Source organism: Octopus sinensis, linkage group LG5, assembly GCF_006345805.1.
Source record: "Octopus sinensis linkage group LG5, ASM634580v1, whole genome shotgun sequence".
Classification (NCBI taxonomy): domain Eukaryota; kingdom Metazoa; phylum Mollusca; class Cephalopoda; order Octopoda; family Octopodidae; genus Octopus; species Octopus sinensis.
This window is the reverse complement of record NC_043001.1, coordinates 128,164,002-128,186,465: the sequence shown is the minus strand read 5'-3', so window position 1 is coordinate 128,186,465 and position 22,464 is coordinate 128,164,002. Positions and strand designations below refer to the sequence as shown.

Below are 22,464 nucleotides of genomic sequence, written 5' to 3'. Positions count from 1 at the left end.
ATTAATATGCAGCTGACTCAAAATTAATATGTCGTCACTCAAAATTAATATGCAACTGACTCAAAATTAATATGCAGCTGACTCAAAATTAATATGTCTTGACTCAAAATTAGTATGCAGCTGACTCAAAATTAATATGCAGCTGACTCAAAATTAATATGTCTTGACTCAAAATTAATATGCAGCTGACTCAAAATTAATATGCCTTGACTCAAAATTAATATGCAACTGACTCAAAATTAATATGCAACTGACTCAAAATTAATATGCAACTGACTCAAAATTAATATGCAGCTGACTCAAAATTAATATGCAGCTGACTCAAAATTAATATGTCTTGACTCAAAATTAATATGCAGCTGACTCAAAATTAATATGCAACTGACTCAAAATTAATATGCAACTGACTCAAAATTAATATGCAACTGACTCAAAATTAATATGCAGCTGACTCAAAATTAATATGCAGCTGACTCAAAATTAATATGCAGCTGACTCAAAATTAATATGCAGCTGACTCAAAATTAATATGTCTTGACTCAAAATTAATATGCAGCTGACTCAAAATTAATATGCAACTGACTCAAAATTAATATGCAGCTGACTCAAAATTAATATGCAGCTGACTCAAAATTAATATGTCTTGACTCAAAATTAATATGCAACTGACTCAAAATTAATATGCAGCTGACTCAAAATTAATATGCAGCTGACTCAAAATTCATATGCCACTGACTCAAAATTAATATGCAGCTGACTCAAAATTAATATGTCTTGACTCAAAATTAATATGCAGCTGACTCAAAATTAATATGCAACTGACTCAAAATTAATATGCAGCTGACTCAAAATTAATATGCAGCTGACTCAAAATTAATATGTCTTGACTCAAAATTAATATGCCTTGACTCAAAATTAATATGCAACTGACTTAAAATTAATATGCAACTGACTCAAAATTAATATGCAGCTGACTCAAAATTAATATGCAGCTGACTCAAAATTAATATGTCTTGACTCAAAATTAATATGCAACTGACTCAAAATTAATATGCAACTGACTCAAAATTAATGTGCAACTGACTCAAAATTAATATGCAGCTGACTCAAAATTAATATGCAGCTGACTCAAAATTAATATGTCTTGACTCAAAATTAATATGTCTTGACTCAAAATTAATATGCAACTGACTCAAAATTAATATGCAACTGACTCAAAATTAATATGCAGCTGACTCAAAATTAATATGCAACTGACTCAAAATTAATATGCAGCTGACTCAAAATTAATATGTCTTGACTCAAAATTAATATGTCTTGACTCAAAATTAATATGCAACTGACTCAAAATTAATATGCAGCTGACTCAAAATTAATATGCAGCTGACTCAAAATAATATGTCTTGACTCAAAATTAATATGTCTTGACTCAAAATTAATATGCAACTGACTCAAATTAATATGCAACTGACTCAAAATAATATGCAGCTGACTCAAAATTAATATGTAGCTGACTCAAAATTAATGTCTTGACTCAAAATTAATATGCAACTGACTCAAAATTAATATGCAACTGACTCAAAATTAATATGCAGCTGACTCAAAATTAATATGCAGCTGACTCAAAATTAATATGTCTTGACTCAAAATTAATATGTCTTGACTCAAAATTAATATGCAACTGACTCAAAATTAATATGCAACTGACTCAAAATTAATATGCAGCTGACTCAAAATTAATATGTCTTGACTCAAAATTAATATGTCTTGACTCATAATTAATATGCAACTGACTCAAAATTAATATGCAACTGACTCAAAATTAATATGCAGCTGACTCAAAATTAATATGCAGCTGACTCAAAATTAATATGTCTTGACTCAAAATTAATATGTCTTGACTCAAAATTAATATGCAACTGACTCAAAATTAATATGCAACTGACTCAAAATTAATATGCAACTGACTCAAAATTAATATGCAACTGACTCAAAATTAATATGCAGCTGACTCAAAATTAATATGTCTTGACTCAAAATTAATATGTCTTGACTCAAAATTAATATGCAACTGACTCAAAATTAATATGCAGCTGACTCAAAATTAATATGCAGCTGACTCAAAATTAATATGTCTTGACTCAAAATTAATATGTCTTGACTCAAAATTAATATGCAACTGACTCAAAATTAATATGCAACTGACTCAAAATTAATATGCAGCTGACTCAAAATTAATATGCAGCTGACTCAAAATTAATGTCTTGACTCAAAATTAATATGCAACTGACTCAAAATTAATATGCAACTGACTCAAAATTAATATGCAACTGACTCAAAATTAATATGCAGCTGACTCAAAATTAATATGCAGCTGACTCAAAATTAATGTCTTGACTCAAAATTAATATGTCTTGACTCAAAATTAATATGCAACTGACTCAAAATTAATATGCAACTGACTCAAAATTAATATGCAGCTGACTCAAAATTAATGTCTTGACTCAAAATTAATATGTCTTGACTCAAAATTAATATGCAACTGACTCAAAATTAATATGCAACTGACTCAAAATTAATATGCAGCTGACTCAAAATTAATATGCAGCTGACTCAAAATTAATGTTTTGACTCAAAATTAATATGTCTTGACTCAAAATTAATATGCAACTGACTCAAAATTAATATGCAACTGACTCAAAATTAATATGCAGCTGACTCAAAATTAATATGCAGCTGACTCAAAATTAATATGCAGCTGACTCAAAATTAATATGTCTTGACTCAAAATTAATATGTCTTGACTCAAAATTAATATGCAACTGACTCAAAATTAATATGCAACTGACTCAAAATTAATATGCAACTGACTCAAAATTAATATGTCTTGACTCAAAATTAATATGCAGCTGACTCAAAATTAATATGTCGTGACTCAAAATTAATATGTCTTGACTCAAAATTAATATGCAACTGACTCAAAATTAATATGCAACTGACTCAAAATTAATATGCAACTGACTCAAAATTAATATGCAGCTGACTCAAAATTAATATGTCTTGACTCAAAATTAATATGCAGCTGACTCAAAATTAATATGTCTTGACTCAAAATTAATATGCAGTTTTTTTCAAATTTTCAGATTTTTGCCGTGTGCACAATTGTAAGAGTGAAAACATGTCATTCTTTGATCCATGTGATTGCAATGCTTATTACCACTGCCATTCAAATAACACAACCGATAGGAGAACATGTAATGTTACAACGGGATTTTTGAAAGAAGGCGACATGATAAAATATGTCAAATGTGTCTACGTTGCGGAAATGAACGTCGGGAACCTCAAGGTATGTGAAAAGGAGAGCCCTTGGTCATTGTGCAATGTCAGTAAAAAATGTGAGTATATAAATACCTGTCTCATCTAACTATTTCTTATGATGTAATCAGTCGTTGAATAATGTTTGTGATTTCAGATAGATAACAATTGTGCAAGACACAGAACTAGGCTCATTAAAGAATATCAACAGCACAAGGATGAGCAATCAAAGGAATTTGAATTTCAAAGAAGCTGTTATGTGGTGGTGGGGTATATACACACATAAAATAAATATCTATAAATACATACATAAATACACACACACACGCACACACACACAAACACACACACACATGTATATACAGGGTGCAATGAGTAAACTGGCACCATTTTATATTTTTAATTTCATTGTTTGTTTTTGATTTTGTCAACTACACAGTATAGTAGGGTCAGTTGGGCACTGTCTGTAAGAAAAAAAGCACCATGACATAATTCACTTAGCCAGAAATTTGGAAACAACATGCTGTACTGCTTGACATTCATGTCAGAAGTTCCAATACAAACATTTCAGAGTGTTTGGGTGTCACTCTGAGGACAGTGCGACCTAAGGACATGTGCTGAGAGTGATAAAAATCAAGCATCCAGTCAACATCAGAGTCTTTGGAGTGATCACTAGTGATGGAGAAGTTATGCCTCCATTTATCTTCCCATACATCTTCCCAAAGTAGGAGTTTCATATATTATTATTATTTAAAACCTGAGCCTGGTGAGCTGGGTTCCTGTGACAAACCTTCAAAAGATGCATGGGGCTGAATCAAATTGTTTTAAATAATAATATAAATAAATATATACATATACTAGCAGTGTAGCCCAGCGTTGCTTGGGTTTGTTTTCTTTTCAACCCTTTAGAATTGGAATTTTTGCAAAGTAAAAATTTTGCATAATGTAGCTTGTTATTCTCTTTAAGTGAACATTTTCACCCGGAAAATGGCAACACAGCAGTCAAAAAAATCGTAAAAAATAGGGATTTTCATAGAAAACAAGCACCTTTTTTATGTAAATAATTTTTGGTGTTAACATGGTCTGATTTGAATTTTTTCTTCTATAGAAGGAAGAGCAAGCCTTCTTCTATCATACTCTCAATTTTGGTCAACTTGCGACGCAAGGTCTCGGAGGAGATAGTGTTAGTTGAAGGCTACCAAACTTGCCACACACAGACAACTTCAGCTTTATATAGAGAGAGATTTGCATATATATATATATATATATATATATATATCCTGTTAAATAAGATATACAGAATGATATTCTGAACTAATACTGCTTTTTACTCAGCCCACCAAAAATTTGCAACACCAGTGTTTTGTTAATCACTGTTTTGCTATATATCAGAGGAAGTGAAATTTTTCTAAGCATGCATTTAATAGTGGATACTTGCTACTGAAGATGTGCAAAGACACAAAGATCATGATTTAGTAATTCCACCATCACTGTTAGATGTTCTTTGTCTGCTGCTGCTGCTGCAGCATACATACATACACACAGACTGAAGAAGGGTTTTTTTTTTTCCTTGTGTTATTTGTCCTGTACTCTATTTTTTTGTTGTTTAAGAAAAATGTCCAGTTCCTTGGGTTTGTGTTTATGTTTTCGTTTCTCATTGTGTTCGACGTTTTTTTTTTTGTGTCCTGTACTCATATATGCGTGTATATATACATGTAGAGGTAGGTACGTACATATATGTATATGTATATGCATATGTTTTATTTATTAATATATTATATGACGGAACGCACGCATCCCTTTCTAAGTAAGATTGTTCTACATACATACATACATACATACATACATACATACAGACAGACATACATACAGACAGACAGACAGTCAGGCAGGCAGGCAGGCAAACAGACATCTCATAAGTAAATAAACACTGCTCATTATATTGTTTTCTGTGTGTGGACACTATCTGGTGCTTCAAGCTTGTATTAATTTTCACTTGAGATTACAGTATATTAATTGTTTATGGCAGCTAGTCTTGTTGCGAACACCAGAAACAAAAGTTGTCTAATTTTCAAAGAGGACATGTTATGGATCGCTTTGAACTTTGATGTTACTAGTGTAAGATTGGACAAAACCTTGGCTTTCCTCTTGCTAGAGTCAAAAGAGTGATAGCACAATTCACCAGCAAAAGAAAAGGAACCAACAGTGTCCCACTCAAATTGACCTGGGCTCTCTGACAGGTGTCTTCAAGCTGTCAAGTACCATAAATCCTCGAGTGTAATCCGCATTTTTTCCCCAAAATTTAAAGGTCAAAATCCCTAGTGTGTACTATATACGAGATTAAAAATGAAAAATATTTCCTAAGCAATGTCCAAGTCTCTATTTGCTGTCTGGCAATATTTATTCAGACGCATTTTGTGATGTCAGGCACAAAAATACCTTAAGCTAAGCCTGAAAGCAATGAAGTTATAAAAGAATCAACCATAACTTGCAGTAAGCAACATTTATTAAACGTTATTACTGTTATTTCTTTATTTTCTGCAAACAAAATGTGCAAAACAGCTACATGTTTGCATTATGTTATATTATACAATAATAATAAAGGACATTACCGTATACATTTTTACAAACCAAGGACGTTATATAGACCTCCTTGACTCAAGTTAGAGAAGTGGTGTGTATCATACACAAGGTTTAGGTTTTTCAGAGGTACAGCCTTCTAAAAATCCCCTGCGTATTATACTCAAGGGCAGATTATACTCAAGGATTTATGGTAGATTGTTGAAAATAATCTCCATTGTAAGCCACCTGATGTTGCAGAGCAACTACAAATTAGTTAAAGTGCTTCTGTGAAGTATCTCCATCAACTTCGAAACTGATAGGAAAATAATTCATGAACAAATTTGAAAAACCAGATAGTCTGCACAGATAAAACAGTACAATGAGAGGTGTTTATTTGTATATGTATGGATATATACGTATTCTCTTAATCTTTTACTTGTTTCAGTCATTTGACTGTGGCCATGCTGGAGCACTGCCTTTAGTCGACCAAATCGACCCCAGGACTTATTCTTTGCAAGTCTAGTACATATTCTATCGGTCTCTTTTGCCAGGGACATAAACACACCAGCATCGGTTGTCAAGCGATGTTGGGGGACAAACACAGACACACAAACATATACACACACACACACATACATATATATATGTATACATATATATATATATATATATATATGTATGTATATATATATATATATATATATATATATATATATATATATATGTATACATATATACAACAGGCTTCTTTCAGTTTCCGTCTACCAAATCCACTCACAAGGCTTTGGTCGGCCTGAGGCTATAAAGAGACTTGCCCAAGGTGCCACACAGTGGGACTGAACCCGGAACCATGTGGTTGGTAAGCAAGCTACTTACCACACAGCCACTCCTATGCCTATATATTTATATATATGTATAGGCATGACTATGTGGTAAGAAGCCTGTTTTCCCAATGACATTGTCCCAGGTTCAGTACCACTGCATGGCACCTTGGGCAAGTGTCTTCTACGATAGCCTCAGGCCAACCAAAGCCTTGCGAGTGGATTTGGTACAAAGAAACTGAAGAAGCCTATCATGTGTGTGTGTGTGTTTGTTTGTGTTTGTCCCTCACATCGTTTGACAATCGATTATGGTGTCCTTATGTTCCCATAACTTAGAAGTTTGGCTAAAGAGACTGATAGACTAAGTACCAGTACTTCAAATATATATATATATATATATATATATATAATATATATATACAGGTATTGGGGTTCATTCATCTGACCAAAATTCTCCAAGGCAGTGCCCCAGCATGGCCACGGCCGAATGTCTGAAACAGGTAAAAGATAAAAGAAAAAAGAGAGTGAGAGAAATAAATAGACAGGGTTATAATCTAAACGCTGTGCTCAAGGAGTACATATTTTAATATTCCAAAGTATACTTGTAGATATGAGAATTGAAAATACTGGAAAATACTCATTGCAGAGTAATTACATATTAAAACAGAAAACTGGAAAATTTTTATTGGTATTATTTTTCTGCATTACCTATGTTTCATTATTAATAGGAGTTCCATAGGTATAAATGTAGAAAAACATGTAAGACATCTCCAATTAGTAATTCTTCAGGCCAAGAATTAAAATAATGCACATGTACATAATTGTGTGTGTGTGTGTGTGTCTGTGTGTGTGTGTGTGTGTGGGTGTGGGTGTGTGCATCATTCGAAAGAGAAATAAATTCTGTATAGGTGTAAAAGATAAAAATAATTTGTATGGTGTTAGTAACAAAATATTTTGTAAGAAATAGAACTTTTATCATCGGTCTTAAATTTATTTTCGCCAGTGTATATATATATATATATATATGTATATATATATATCATCATCATCATCATCATCATCATTTAACGTCCGCTTTCCATGCTAGCATGGGTTGGACGGTTCAACTGGGGTCTGGGGAGCCCGAAAGCTGCACCAGTCCAGTCAGATCTGGCAGTGTTTCTACAGCTGGATGCCCTTCCTAACGCCAACCACTCCGAGATTGTAGTGGGTGATTTTATGTGCCACCGACACAGGTGCCAGATGAGGCTGGCAAACGGCCACGCTCGGATGGTGTTTTTTATGTGCCACCGACACAGTGCCAGACGAGGCTGGCAGACGGTCACGCTCGGATGGTGTTTTTATGTGCCACCGACACAGGTGCCAGACGAGGCTGGCAGATGGCATGCTCGGATGGTGTTTTTATGTGCCACCGACACAGGTGCCAGACGAGGCTGGCAGACGGCCACGCTCGGATGGTGTTTTTTATGTGCCACCGACACAGGTGCCAGACGAGGCTGGCAGATGGCCACGCTCGGATGGTGTTTTTATGTGCCACCGACACAGGTGCTAGATGAGGCTGGCGAACGGCCACGATCGGATGGTGTTTGTCATGTGCCCACCGCACTGACTACGGCACTGATGGATTTCTTGTGTGCCACAGGCACTGGTACCACAGGATACAAATTCCATTGATGTTCATCTATTTTGTCTATTTTGATTTGATTTGATTTTCACTTGCCTCAACCGGTCTTCACAAGTGTCACAAGAAGGAAGGTATGCACAGGTGGACTGACTAGTCTTGCCGGGTCTTCGGAAGGTGTTTTTATGTGCCACCGACACAGTGCCAGATGAGGCTGGCGAACAGCCATGATCGGATGGTGTTTGTTACGTGCCCACAGCACGGAGGCCGGTCGATGCGGAACTGGCTACGGCCACGTTCGGATGGTTCTCTTGTGTGCCACCGGCACTGGTACCACAAAGTGTGTGCCACCGGCACTGGTACCACAAAGATACAGATTCCATTGATGTTCATCTATTTTGATTTGTTTTGATTTGATTTTCACTTGCCTCAACAGGTCTTCACAAGTGTCACAAGAAGGAAGGTATGCACAGGTGGACTGACTACGTCCCAGGTAGGGGCCATGGGTTATGGCCTGACTAGTCTTGCCGGGTCTTCGATGGTTTTTTTATGTGCCACCGACACAGGTGCTAGATGAGGCTGGCGAACGGCCACGATCGGATGGTGTTTGTCATGTGCCCACAGCACGGAGGCCAGTCGATGCGGTACTGGCTACGGCCACTTTCGGATGGTTTTCTCTTGTGTGCCACCGGCACTGGTACCACAAAGATACAAATTCCAAATTCCATATCATCATCATCATCATCGTCGTTTAACGTCCGTTCTCCATGCTAGCATGGGTTGGACGGTTCGACCGGGGTTCTGGAAGCCAGAAGGCTGCACCAGGCTCCAGTCTAATTTGGCAATGTTTCTACAGCTGGATGCCCTTCCTAACGCCAACCACTCCGTGAGTGTAGTGGGTGCTTTTTACGTGCCACCTGCACAACGTGCCACCCACATGCACATTATATATATATATATATATATATATATATATATATATATATATATATATATGTGATCATATATTGTGATCATATAGCGCAAAAACTTTGAAATTTATGCAGGTTGTAGTCTAGAGTCTCAGTATGATATCTGGCAAATGCAAGCTTTCTTTTCAGGTACAGACACTGCGGCCCCTCATCCCAGGGTCTCAGAGGCCCACACCTCCCACACCCTCAGGGTAGGCACCCTCAACGTTGGCACATTGAAAGTAGGTCTGGCGAGATAGTCGAGATGCTTGAACGGAGACGTGTTGATGTATGTTGTATGCAAGAAATAAGGTGGAGAGGAGGATCTGCTAGGGTCCTCACAGGCAAGGGACACAGGTACAAGATTTTCTGGGCAGGGAACACTGACGGGGTTGGTGGCGTGGGTATAATTATCGCTGAGAAATGGATAGATAGAGTAATTGAGGTAATCAGAGTAAGTGACAGAATACTTAAGATTAGAATAGTGCTTCATAATAGATTAGCAACCATTATATCGGCCTATGCCCCTCAGCCAGGGCTACCCGATGGACAGAAAGACAGTTTCTATGACACCCTACTGCAGACCACCTCATCGACGAACGACAGGGACCTTCTCTTTGTGGCTGGTGATTTCAATGGGCATGTTGGACGACATGCTGGGGGCTTCCATGGCGTACATGGAGGCTACGGTTATGGTTCCCGCAACGAGGAGGGAACCAGGCTGCTGGAGTTCTGCGATGCGAATAGTCTTATGGTCTGCAACACTAACTTCAGGAAACCAACAAGCCACCTGGTCACCTACCGATCGGGCCGGCATACTAGCCAAATCGACTACATCCTTGCCAGAAAAAGGGAAAGATGGCTGCTTAAAAATGCCAAAACCTTCCAGGCGAAGAATGCACCCCACAACATAGACTGGTAGTTAGTGACTTTAGGATCAGGACTAAGAGGGCGACTAGAAGACGACCAACATGGAGAAGAAGGGTCTGGAAGCTTAAAGCCCCTGCGAATGGACAGAGATTTAGAGATATGTTACTTGAAGCCTTTGACGAAGTGGAAGGGGGTATAGCTACACATGGGGTAGAAGACAACTGGACGTTTCTGAGGGACAACCTGCTGAAAGCCGCTGACCAGATCTGTGGCTGGTGCAAAGTCCCCTTAAGACCCAAAATAACGTGGTGGTGGAACAATATTGTTGACAGGGCTATTAGACAAAAGAAACAGGCTTGGAAGGCCTGGAAGAACGGTGGTAGCAGGGAAGGGTATCAGACTGCCAGAAGGGAAGCTAGGGACAGGTCTATCTAGCCAGAGGGGAAGCAGATAAGAGAAAATTTGCCAATGTCCTGCGCCGTGAGGATGAAAGACTTGAGGTATTTCGTGTTGCAAGACAGTGTGTGAGAGAGAATCGTGATGTGGTAGGAGAGAAATGTGTTCGCATGGAGGATGGTTCACTTGCGCTAAATGAGGATGCAAAGAGAGAAGCTTGGAGACGCCACTATGAAAGGTTACTGAATGAGGAAAATGAATGGGATAAAGAGAGTCTGCCGAATGTTGACCCTACAGAGGGACCAGCTATCCGAGTTGATAGTTCCGTGGTAGCTAAGGCAATTAGAAGCATGAAGAGCAGGAAAGCCCCAGGCCCATCAGGAATTACTGCAGAGATGCTCAAAATATCTGGCAGTGTCGGCTATAACCTAGTCACCCGTATAGTCAACCAGGTGATACACGAAGGAGTCATACCCAATGACTGGTGCAGCAGCATACTAGTCAACTGCTACAAAGGTAAAGGTGATGCCCTAGATACAAATAATTACAGAGGTATCAAGCTGTTGGATCAAGTAATGAAGGTTACGGAGAGGGTCATAGCCCAACTAATCAGAGAGAGAGTTAGTTTAGATGAGATGCAGTTTGGGTTCGTGCCAGGAAAAAGTACCACTGATGCTATATTCCTGGTAAGGCAGCTGCAGGAGAAATACCTAGCCAAAGATAAGCCCCTGTACCTGGCTTTCGTTGACATGGAGAAAGCTTTTGATAGGGTCCCCCGATCCCTTATCTGGTGGTCAATGAGGAAACTAGGGATAGATGAATGGCTGGTGAGGACTGTGCAAGCCATGTACAGAGATGCCGTAAGTAAGGTTAGGGTTGGCAACATGTACACAGAAGAATTCAAAGTAGAGGTTGGGGTCCACCAGGGTTCAGTACTCAGCCCCCTCCTATTTATCATAGTACTCCAGGCAATTACGGAGGAATTCAAGACAGGCTGTCCCTGGGAGCTCCTCTACGCTGACGACCTTACTCTTATTGCTGAGTCACTATCAGAACTGGAGGAGAAGTTCCAGGTGTGGAAGGAGTTTTAGAATCAAGGGGCCTTAGAGTCAACCTAGCTAAAACCAAAGTACTAATAAGTAGAAAGGTAGACAATCCACAAATATCTTCAGGAAGATGGCCCTGCTCGATCTGTAGAAAAGGTGTAGGTAGAAACTCTATAAGATGTACCCGGTGTAAGCTATGGACACATAAGAGGTGCAGCAATGTCAAAGGTAGGCTAACTGGGAAGATAGTTTTTGTATGTGGCAGATGCTCGGGAGCATTAACCTCCGAAAATCTGCAGAAAACAACTTCCGTCACTTTCCAGGGGGAAAAACTAGAAGTAGTTGATAGCTTCCGTTATCTAGGTGACCAAGTCAGTAGTGGGGGTGGGTGCGCTGAAAGTGTAACTGCTAGAATAAGAATAGCCTGGGCAAAGTTTAGGGAGCTCTTACCTCTGCTGGTGACTAAAGGCCTCTCGCTCAGAGTAAAAGGCAGACTGTATGATGCGTGTGTACGAACAGCCATGCTACATGGCAGCAAAACATGGGCTGTGACTGCTGAGGACATGCGTAAGCTCGTGAGGAATGAAGCCAGTATGCTCCGATGGATGTGTAATGTCAGTGTACATACTCGACAGAGCGTTAGCACCTTGAGAGAAATGTTGTACCTAAGAAGCATCAGTTGTGGTGTGCAAGAGAGACGATTGCGCTGGTATGGTCATGTGGCGAGAATGGATGAAGATAGGTGTGTGAGAAAGTGCCAATCCCTAGCAGTTGAGGGAACCCGTGGAAGAGGTAGACCCAGGAAAACCTGGGACGAGGTGGTGAAGCACGACCTTCGAACTTTAGGCCTCACTGAGGAAATGACCAGAGACCGAGACCTTTGGAAATATTCTGTACGTGAGAAGACCAGGCAGGACAAGTGAGCCCAGCCCATTATGAATGCCTTTCCTCCCTTGACACAAAGACCGGTTGAGGCAAGCGAAGTCGATATAGAACCTCATCCGACGACAGACACCCATCCCAACCCCCCATGCTTGCGAAGACATGTTGGGGCAAGCGAAATCGAAACCGAATTGAACCAGCCAGGATCCCTGGCCTGGTGGTACGTAAAAAGCACTATCCGACTCGGGGCCGTGGCACGTAAAATACTCCAATGCGACCGTACGACAGGCACCCATGCCAACCCCCTTTGCTTGTGAAGACATGTTGGGGCAAGCGAAATCGAAATCGAATTGAACCAGCCAGGATCCCTGGTCTGGTGGTACGTAAAAAGCACTATCCGACTCGTGGCCGTGGCACATAAAATACTCCAATGCGACCGTACGACAGGCACCCTTGCCAACCCCCTTTGCTTGTGAAGACATGTTGGGGCAAGCGAAATCGAAATCGAATTGAACCAGCCAGGATCCCTGGTCTGGTGGTACGTAAAAAGCACTATCCGACTCGTGTGCCGATGCCAGCACCGCCTCGACTGGCTTCCGTGCCGGTGGCACATAAAATACACCAATCTGACCGTGGCCGTTGCCAGCCCCGCCTGGCACCTGTGCAGGTGGCACGTAAAAAGCACCCACTACACTCACGGAGTGGTTGGCGTTAGGAAGGGCATCCAGCTGTAGAAAATTGCAAATTAGACTGGAGCCTGGTGCAGCCTTCTGGCTTCCCAGAACCCCGGTCGAACCGTCCAACCCATGCTAGCATGGAGAACGGACGTTAAACGACGATGATGATGATGATGATATATATATATATATATATATATATATATATATATATATATATATATATATGTATATATATATATACTCACATACATACACACACACTATATATATGTGTGTATATGTATATGTATGTGTGTGTGTGTATACACACACAAATACATATATCTAGGTTTATACATACATACATACATACATACATACATACATACAAATGTATGTTTCATTCATTTATATTTTCTGATTTTACTATTTTATTCTTATTCTTTTTTTTTTTTTTTTTTTTTGCATCAGTTAAGAAAAAAAAATGCAGGAAAATATGGCCAGAAAACAAGTCAGAATGGAACTCAAATAAAATTGACAGATTTCTGAATAAAACAGTGGAGAAAAATGATGAAAACATAGGAAGTGGAGCTGGAAATCTATCTCCTACTTTATTCATGCCTATTCTTATTAGTATTTTGGTTTTACTGCTTCTTATGCTCTGTATCACTCTGGTGTTATTCATAAAAAAATGCAAAAAAAATTGGTTAGTCATTCTTTTCTTTATAATTTTACACCCTTCGGTTATATTTGCTTTTTTAGTTTGTATATTGAACATATATCTCATGAACCTAATCTTTTATCTTTCACTTGTTTAAGTCATTAGATGGTGGCCATGCTGGAGTTATCACTTTGAAGAATTTTAGTTGAAGAATCAAATCCAGTATTTAACTTTTCTTTTTTTGAACCTGGTACTTATTCTATTAGTCTCTTGTTTGTTGAACCAATAAGTTACAAGGACAGAAACAAAGCAACACCAGTTATCAAGCGGTTGTGGGGGACCAACACAGACACAAAGACATGCACATATATACAGGATTGGCCAAAAGTCATTTAATTCCAAACCATTTAATTCCAAGATTTATTTATGTTTAACAGCTGAAAGAATTCAATAAAAGAATCTAAACATGAAGCATTATGAAAATTCTTCAAACTGAAATCCTTCCTGAGCAACACTTTTTTCCATTCAAGTCAATACAGAATTACAGATAGTATTTATGGAATTTTGATTTACTGTCGGGTGACTTTTGGCCAACCCTGTAGATATATATTCTCTTTTACTCTTTTACTTGTTTCAGTCATCTGACTGCGGCCATGCTGGAGTACCACCTTTTAGTACTTATTCTATCGGTCTCTTTTTGCCGAACCACTAAGTGACGGGGACGTAAACACACCAGCATCGGTTGTCAAGCAATGCTAGGGGGACAAACACAGACACACAAACACACACACATATACATATATATACATATATACGACAGGCTTCTTTCAGTTTCCGTCTACCAAGTCCACTCACAAGGCATTGGTCGGCCCGGGGCTATAGCAGAAGACATTTGCCCAAGATGCCACGCAGTGGGACTGAACCCGCAACCGTGTGGTTGGTTAGCAAGCTACTTACCACACAGCCACTCCTGCGCCTATACACATATTTGATGGGTTTTTTTTAGTTTCTGTCTACCAAATCCACTCACAAGGCTTTGGTCAGCCTGAAGCTATAGTAGAAGGCACTTTCCCAAGAAGCCATGCAGTAGGACTGAACATAGAACCATGTGGATGGGAAACAAACCTTTTAACACACAGTTGCTCCCGTATTTCTTTTCTTTTCTTTTCTTTTCTTCTTTTTTGTTTTTGCTTTCAGATTTTATCACAAGTCCAACAATTTTTAGGATGAGGAGGTTAGTCAAGTACATTTGACTCGAGTTCTCAGTTGATGCTTATTTTATCGATCTTGAAAGGATGAAAGGTGAAGTCGGCAACAGTGGAATTTGAACTCAGAACATAATGAGCCAAAGGAAATGCTTCGCAGCATTTTGTCCATCATGTTAACAATTCTTCCTTATTGCTGAAAAAAATAATAGTAACTATCTCTCACATAGCCATAAGGTCAGAAATTGGTGGAGAGGAAAGAGTAACAGTCAATTCAAGCAACCACCAATATTTGATTTGTGTGTCATTGTATCAATCTCAAAGATGGATTTAAAGTAAAGGCATGGCTGTGCAGATGAGAAGTTTACTTTGCAACCATGTACTTTTGAGTTCAATCCCACTATGCAGCACCTTGAGCATATGTTTTTGATTGTATCCCCCAATCAACCAACCAATGAATTTGGTAGACAAAAACTGTGTTGAAGCCCAGTGAATAAATGTGTGCGTTTGTGTGTGTGTGTGTGTGTGTGTGTGCATGCATGCATGTATCCATGTGTCTCTCACTTGGCAACTAGTGTTGGTTTGTTTACATCCTGTTAACTTAATGATTTAGTAAAAGAGGCTGATAGAATAAGTACCAAACTTTTAAAAAAAGAACTTAAGTCCTGGGGTCAATCTGTTTGATTAAAACCCAAAGGCCTGGATCAAATATAAATGCATAATTTTCTTTTCCACAAAGTTCCAGAAATCTTAGAATCAAGATCCCAGTCCTGATGAAATCAAAGGTGTTACTACTTTAAAAAAAAAAGGGTAAATAAGTGTGTCCTGAATCTTCAGGTCCATTGGATCAGAACCCCAGAACTTATTCCAGTTTATATAACATAAGTGACTAAAAAAATACAATACTCTTCCCCAGTCAGGTTGCTAGTCTGTCACATAGTTGACCTTCTGCTGTTGTTCGTCTCATCTTCATCTGAGCGGACTGGAGCAACGTAAAATGAAATGTTTTAACCCAGAACATGATCAAGATCAAGAACACAATCCATGGCACAACTAGACAGATCAATCAAATATTTATATATTTATATATATATATATATATATATATATTAGAAATATTCAATTTTTAAATGTCTCAAAGAGACATGAGCGGTGGTGGAGCTATCGAGTGGTTGTATACTGTCAACTTAACGTGACAGTCCCGTAAGGGAATTACACCACCGCTGTTTAGCCCTAGGAAGCATCGACGCTTCCTGTCGGCTTTGACACATTTCCTGTGTCCTTATATTTGCGAAGGGGAGGCAAGCACCCCCACCAGCTAGGATTAGCACCTGAAGACATGCATGTTTCTGGGTCTTAACCCATCATCAGCCCAGGATAGTGGGACCTGCTGGTTGAGATGCCTGTCTAGCCTTCGCAAATATATATATTTACAGTGAAATCTATTCACTGATCACCGTAATTAGAATATTAAATTTCTAAATGTCTCAAGGAGACATGAGCGGTGGTGGAGCGATAGAGTGGTTGTATACTGTCAACATAACGTGGCAGTCCCATAATTACGGTGACCAGTGAATAGATTTCACTGTAAATATATATATTTGCGAAGGCTAGACAGGCATCTCAACCAGCAGGTCTCACTATCCGGGGCTGATGACGGGTCAAGACCCAGAAACATGCATGTCTTCAGGTGCTAATCCTAGCTAGTGGGGGTGCTTGCCAGCCCTTCGCAAATATAAGGACACAGAAAATATGTCAAAGCCAACAGTAGGCGTCGATGCTTCCTAGGGCTAAACAGCGGTGGTGTAATTCCCTTACGGGACTGTCACATCGAGCACACTCAAATGGTGCTTTTTATATGCCAGTCAGGCAGCACTAGCATCAGTCATGCTTAAATGGTGCTTTTTATATGCCTCCAGCACAGGAGCCAGTCAGATGGCACTGGTGTTGACCATGCTCGAAAGGTATTTTTATGTGTCACGGGCATGGGAGCCAGTCAGGCAACACTGGCATCAGCCACGCTCAAGTTGTACTTTTTACATGCCACAAAAAGTGGTGCCAGTCAGGCGGCACTGGTATCAGCCACAACAACAATTTCACTTGGCTCAACAGGTCTCCCACAGCATATTGCCTGACAATTGAATGTGTATTTTTAAACGGGCCAGTTATGCAACACTGACATTGGCCACAGCTATGGTTTCACTTGGCTTACCAGGTCTTCTCAAGCACAGCATATCTCCAAAGGTCTCAGTTGCTTGTTATTACCCCTGTGAGGCCCAACGTTCAAAGGTAGTACTTCACCACCTCATCCCATGTCTTCCTGAGTCTACTTCTTCCACAGGTTACCTCCACTGTTAGGGTGTGACACTTCTTCACACAGGTGTCCACATCCATACGCAATACATGACCATACCAGCGCAATTGTCTCTCTTGCACACCACGTCTAATGCTGCTTATGTCCGACTTTTCTCTCAGGGTGCTTACACTCCCTCATGTATGCACACTGACATTACACATCCAGTGGAGCATACTAGCTTCATTTCTTTCAAGCCTACACATGTCCTCAGCAGTCACAGCCCATGTTTCAGTGCCTCGTAGCATGGCTGTTTGCACACAAGCATCATACAGACTACTTTTCACTCTGAGTGGGAGGCCCTTTGTTACCAGCAGAGAAAGGAACTCTCTGAACTTTGCCCCGGCTATTCTTATTCTAGCAGCTACGCTCTTAGAGCATCCATTCACTGCTACTGACTTGGCCACTTAGGTAATGGGAGCTATCAACTATTTCTAGTTTTTTCCCCTGGCATGTGATGGAATCTGTTTTCTGTACATCTGCCACACACAAAAAAATACCTTCCCAGTTAACCTTCTTTTGATATTGCTACACCTCTTATATGTCCATAGCTTACACCAGGTACATCTTACGGAGTTTCTACCTACGCCTTTTCTACAGATCGAGCAGGGCCATCTACCCTAAGGGATTTGTGATTTGTCTCATATATACATTCATATATATACATGAGTATAGTGTGCTTCTATTTATATATTTTATCTGTTCCAGGTCAAATTCTAGTGGTGTTCCTAGACCTGAAAATCCTGACAAAAATATTGCATTAGCTGAACCAGTTCAATATGAAGAAATTAAAATTGATTTTCCGGTATGTCATTTACTTTTGCCTTTCACAATATTTGGTTTAGTATAGCACAACTAGACAGATGAATAATAATATTAATAATGGCTTCTGATTTAGGCAAAAGGCCTGCTGCTTAAATGGGAAGGGTTAGTCGATGACATCAACTCAAAAATTTGATTGATTCTTTATTGACCCTGAAAGGAAGAAAATTAAAATTGAACCTTGCTGGGATTTGAACTCAAAACTTAAAGTACTAGAACAAATACCACTTTTAAATTTTAGCACATGACCAGCAATTTTAGTTAATATTTTCAAAAACAATGAATGTGTGTGCACATGTGCATTTTGCATTTGCACGTGCACACACATGCATAGTCATATGCACATACGTGCAGGAGTGGCTGTGTGGTAAGTAGCTTGCTTACCAACAACATGGTTCTGGGTTCAGTTCCACTGTGTGGCACCTTGGGCAAGTGTCTTCTACTATAGCCTTGGGCTGACCAAAGCCTTGTGAGTGGATTTGATAGATGGAAGTTGAAAGAAGCCTGTCGTATATATGTATATATATATATATACTAAGCAATAAAGGGTTTAGCAACGAATTGCCTTACCACATACCGAATTTAGAAATAGCAGTCAAAGAGTTATAGCTATTTCTTCTACTAAAAAGGGGGGGGGGGGTCTCAGTAAAAACAGCAATTGGAAGGCAGACACAAACAGGTAAGAGAGAATGAATTGACGGCAATCTATCATACAATTTTAAGTTATCTACGGACGTACGTTTCGAAATCAAGTTTTTAGGAAAGCATAAGAATTAAATATTAAATAATTCTATCTCACCAAAACTTCTTTTCTCTTCAGCGTAGAATACTATAATCATAAATGATTATATATTGAATTTTGAGATACTAGAAGGCACCAACTCAACTCAGTATCAGAGCGAGCTAGAATTCGTTGCTAAATCCTTTATTGCTTAGTATTACTTAAATTTTCCTCGAATGAGGCTTTTACATGCCGAAGACTACTTGGTGTAATTGATAATTATTCCAAATTAATTAATTTCACCCTTCATTATTACGGATAACCATATTTTATCTCAGTAGATGACCACAGCATCTTGTTTTGGCTACACGCGGGTGGGAAGGGGCTGGTGACACAATTTTCATTCACACATTGAATTTGGTGATACTAGTTGCGGATTCTAGCTCGCTCTGATACTGAGTTGAGTTGGTGCCTTCTAGTATCTCAAAATTCAATATATAATCATTTATGATTATAGTATTCTACGCTGAAGAGAAAAGAAGTTTTGGTGAGATAGAATTATTAATATTTAATTCTTATGCTTTCCTAAAAACTTGATTCGAAACGTACGTCCATAGATAACTTAAAATTGTATGATAGATTGCCGTCAATTCATTCTCTCTTACCTGTTTGTGTCTGCCTTCCAATTGCTGTTTTTACTGAGATCTCCCTTTTAGTAGAAGAAATAGCTATAACTCTTTGACTGCTATTTCTAAATTCGGTATGTGGTAAGGCAATTCGTTGCTAAACCCTTTATTGCTTAGTATTACTTAAATTTTCCTCGAATGAGGCTTTTACATGCCGAAGACTACTTGGTGTAATTGATAATTATTCCAAATTAATTAATTTCACCCTTCATTATTACGGATAACCATATATATATATATATATATATATGTGAAAAAACAAGTCAAAAATAGAAAATGCTAAAATAATTTTATAGTGAACATTTCAGTACCGGTTTCGGTCATTTTGAGACCTTTTCAACTGTAACGATTAAATAATTAAATTTAGAAAAATTAGAAGAAAAGTTTTTTTAAAGGAATATTTCTATAGTAGTGTTCAGATATAGGTGGCATTCTGCCTTTCTCTGACTCCCTTGTTTGCACTTGTGTGTTGGAGGTCGTTGTGAGTTCTTGGTAGGGTAGTAGAGGAAGGAGGCTGATGAGGAAAGGGGGTGGGAGAATCTGGGAGTGCCCTGATGGTCGTATTTTGAATGGTCAGTGGCGGCTGGCAGTTGCAGTTCAATTCAGGAGAATATTTCTATTGAAAGGCTTGTTTATAGAATTTGCATAGGTGTTATACTAAAAAACATTAGTGACAAAGTTAAGGGGTAGAAGGTAGGGAAGTAGAAGAAGAAGAAGAAGAAGAAGAAGAAGAAGAAGAAGAAGAAGAAGAAGAAGAAGAAGAAGAAGAAGAAGATGACGATGTTGATGATGATGATGATGAAGAAGAAGAAGAAGAAGAAGGAGAAGGAGAAGATGACGATGATGGTGATGGTGGTGATGATTATGATGACGATGATGATGATGATGATGATGAAGAAGAAGAGGAAGAAGAAGAAAAAAACAGAGAAGGGAGAATATGAATGGGTTAAAGTAGTGAGGTGTTGTATGATTTGAAGTTGGCATGTTATGGATTATAGCTGTGATTTTAGCTGTGATTAGTAATGGATTCTTTGGATATATATATAATATATATATATATATATATATATATATATATATATATATATATATATATGTATGTATATATTCATTTGTACCATATTCATTTGAATCTAAATTGTTTTGCTGAACTTATATATATCTATATATATATATCTGTATGTGTATATGTGTGTGTGCATGTGTGCGTGTGTGTTTGCATATGTACAGATATATACGTTTGTCTCTCTCTCCAGTTGACAACTGATTTAGGTTTGTTTATATCCTCTTAACTTAGTAGTTCAGCAAATGAGACACCCACAGAATGAATACAAGCAGTGGCAGACTAGCCAGGTTGCCAGCTGGCCCAATGGCAAGTGGGCCCCTGCACCATTAGAATCCATATATAGGGGGCCATGTTAGTATCTAAGGGGCCCATTCCCTCAAGTTTGAGAATTTTTTTATTCACTCCTGGAAGAATGCATTAATTATTTCAGCCTGGCTGTGTTTGTAGACAGTTGAAAAGAATACTTTTAACAAAAAAAATTAAATTAAATGATAGCATTGTTGTTGCAGGTGGGTCCCCTTAGTCTCCTGGCAACCAATGTTTTTAGACCCAGTCCGCCACTGAATACAAGAATAAGTTCTGGGGTTGATTTGATAGATTAAAAACTTCTTCAAGACAATAGCTCCAGCATGGCTGCAGTCCAATAACTGAAACATGTAAAACACTAAACAAATGAAGTGAATACAACTGTCTATGTATGTTTTTAATACCAACACTGACTCTACCATGATTAAATTTTGATGTTTTCTTCTTTCTTTCCCTTTTATTTACAGAGAAAATGTTCCATTGATATGCTAAGGCGGCCCCTACCTGACTTTCCAAAAGAAAGGGATTCTACGGAAGTAAGATACCAAAGAATTCTCTCAGTTTTCCAGAAAGATGACCCAGGGAAGAAAAATGGCCTTAACACTGGCAATAATTTGGCATCAGAGAATACAAATAGTATTTATATTCCTGAAGAAGGGCAGTATAATATTGTAGATGCCGAAAATAATGCAGAATGTAAAGACAAGTGTCAAGTGCCAGACTGATATTTAACTTCCATGTTTACATTTACCGAATGTTTGCTACAGATCAAGGACTTTCAACTAAATAGACATTTCAACATGAAAAATCATGCCTAATGTGGAAGAATTTATATTTCTTGCCTTGATCTAGTCTATCCCTTCTTTTATTACAGATACATATATACACATACATAGGAGATAGGGGTACGTTACGCCGCAATAATATATGTATAAAATTAAATATAAAATATAAATTACAAAGTGGGACAAGAACGCAAAAACACACAAAGAGACGATACAAAAAAAACAGACGGGTCACTCGAAGCCTCTAATCTTCAGTCGGAACCGGATGATCTCAGCCGAAATTGCTAAGATGATCCGGTTCCGACTGAAGATTAGAGGCTTCGAGTGACCCGTCTGTTTTTTTTGTATCGTCTCTTTGTGTGTTTTTGCGTTCTTGTCCCACTTTGTAATTTATATTTTATATTTAATTTCTATACACATATATATTTATGTGTGTGTGTATGCATAATATATACACATGTATGCATGTGTGCATATGCAATATACATGCATACATACATACATACACCCCCCCCCCCATCCATGTACATATTTATATGGGGTGAGAGAATGATTGCTGTGCTTCAGGTAAGCTTTTAGTTAATCAAGGAATTTAGGTTAACCCTTTAGTGTCCGCATTATTCAGCCAAAATTAATGCTTCTTCATCCACATTGTTTTGAACTAATCATGCATTATCTTGTAGCTATGAGATTTTGATGAGGTAGCTGTTAATTTTTAAAACGATATTGTAGGGTTG

General features: G+C 38.5%; 1 protein-coding gene across 2 annotated transcripts in view; it reads left to right on the top strand.

Moving 5' to 3' along the window:
- LOC115212034 overlaps window positions 1-21,933 on the top strand; it is a 49,215-nt gene extending 27,282 nt beyond the window's left edge. For both annotated transcript variants that reach the window (XM_036503076.1, XM_029780834.2), the window contains 4 exons: window positions 3,144-3,395; window positions 13,594-13,828; window positions 18,050-18,146; window positions 21,410-21,933. In XM_036503076.1, coding sequence (XP_036358969.1) covers window positions 3,144-3,395; window positions 13,594-13,828; window positions 18,050-18,146; window positions 21,410-21,667 — 842 coding nt within the window. In that variant the 3' untranslated portion in view covers window positions 21,668-21,933. The remainder of the gene's footprint in view (window positions 1-3,143; window positions 3,396-13,593; window positions 13,829-18,049; window positions 18,147-21,409) is intronic.
- Window positions 21,934-22,464: the final 531 nt, after the last annotated feature.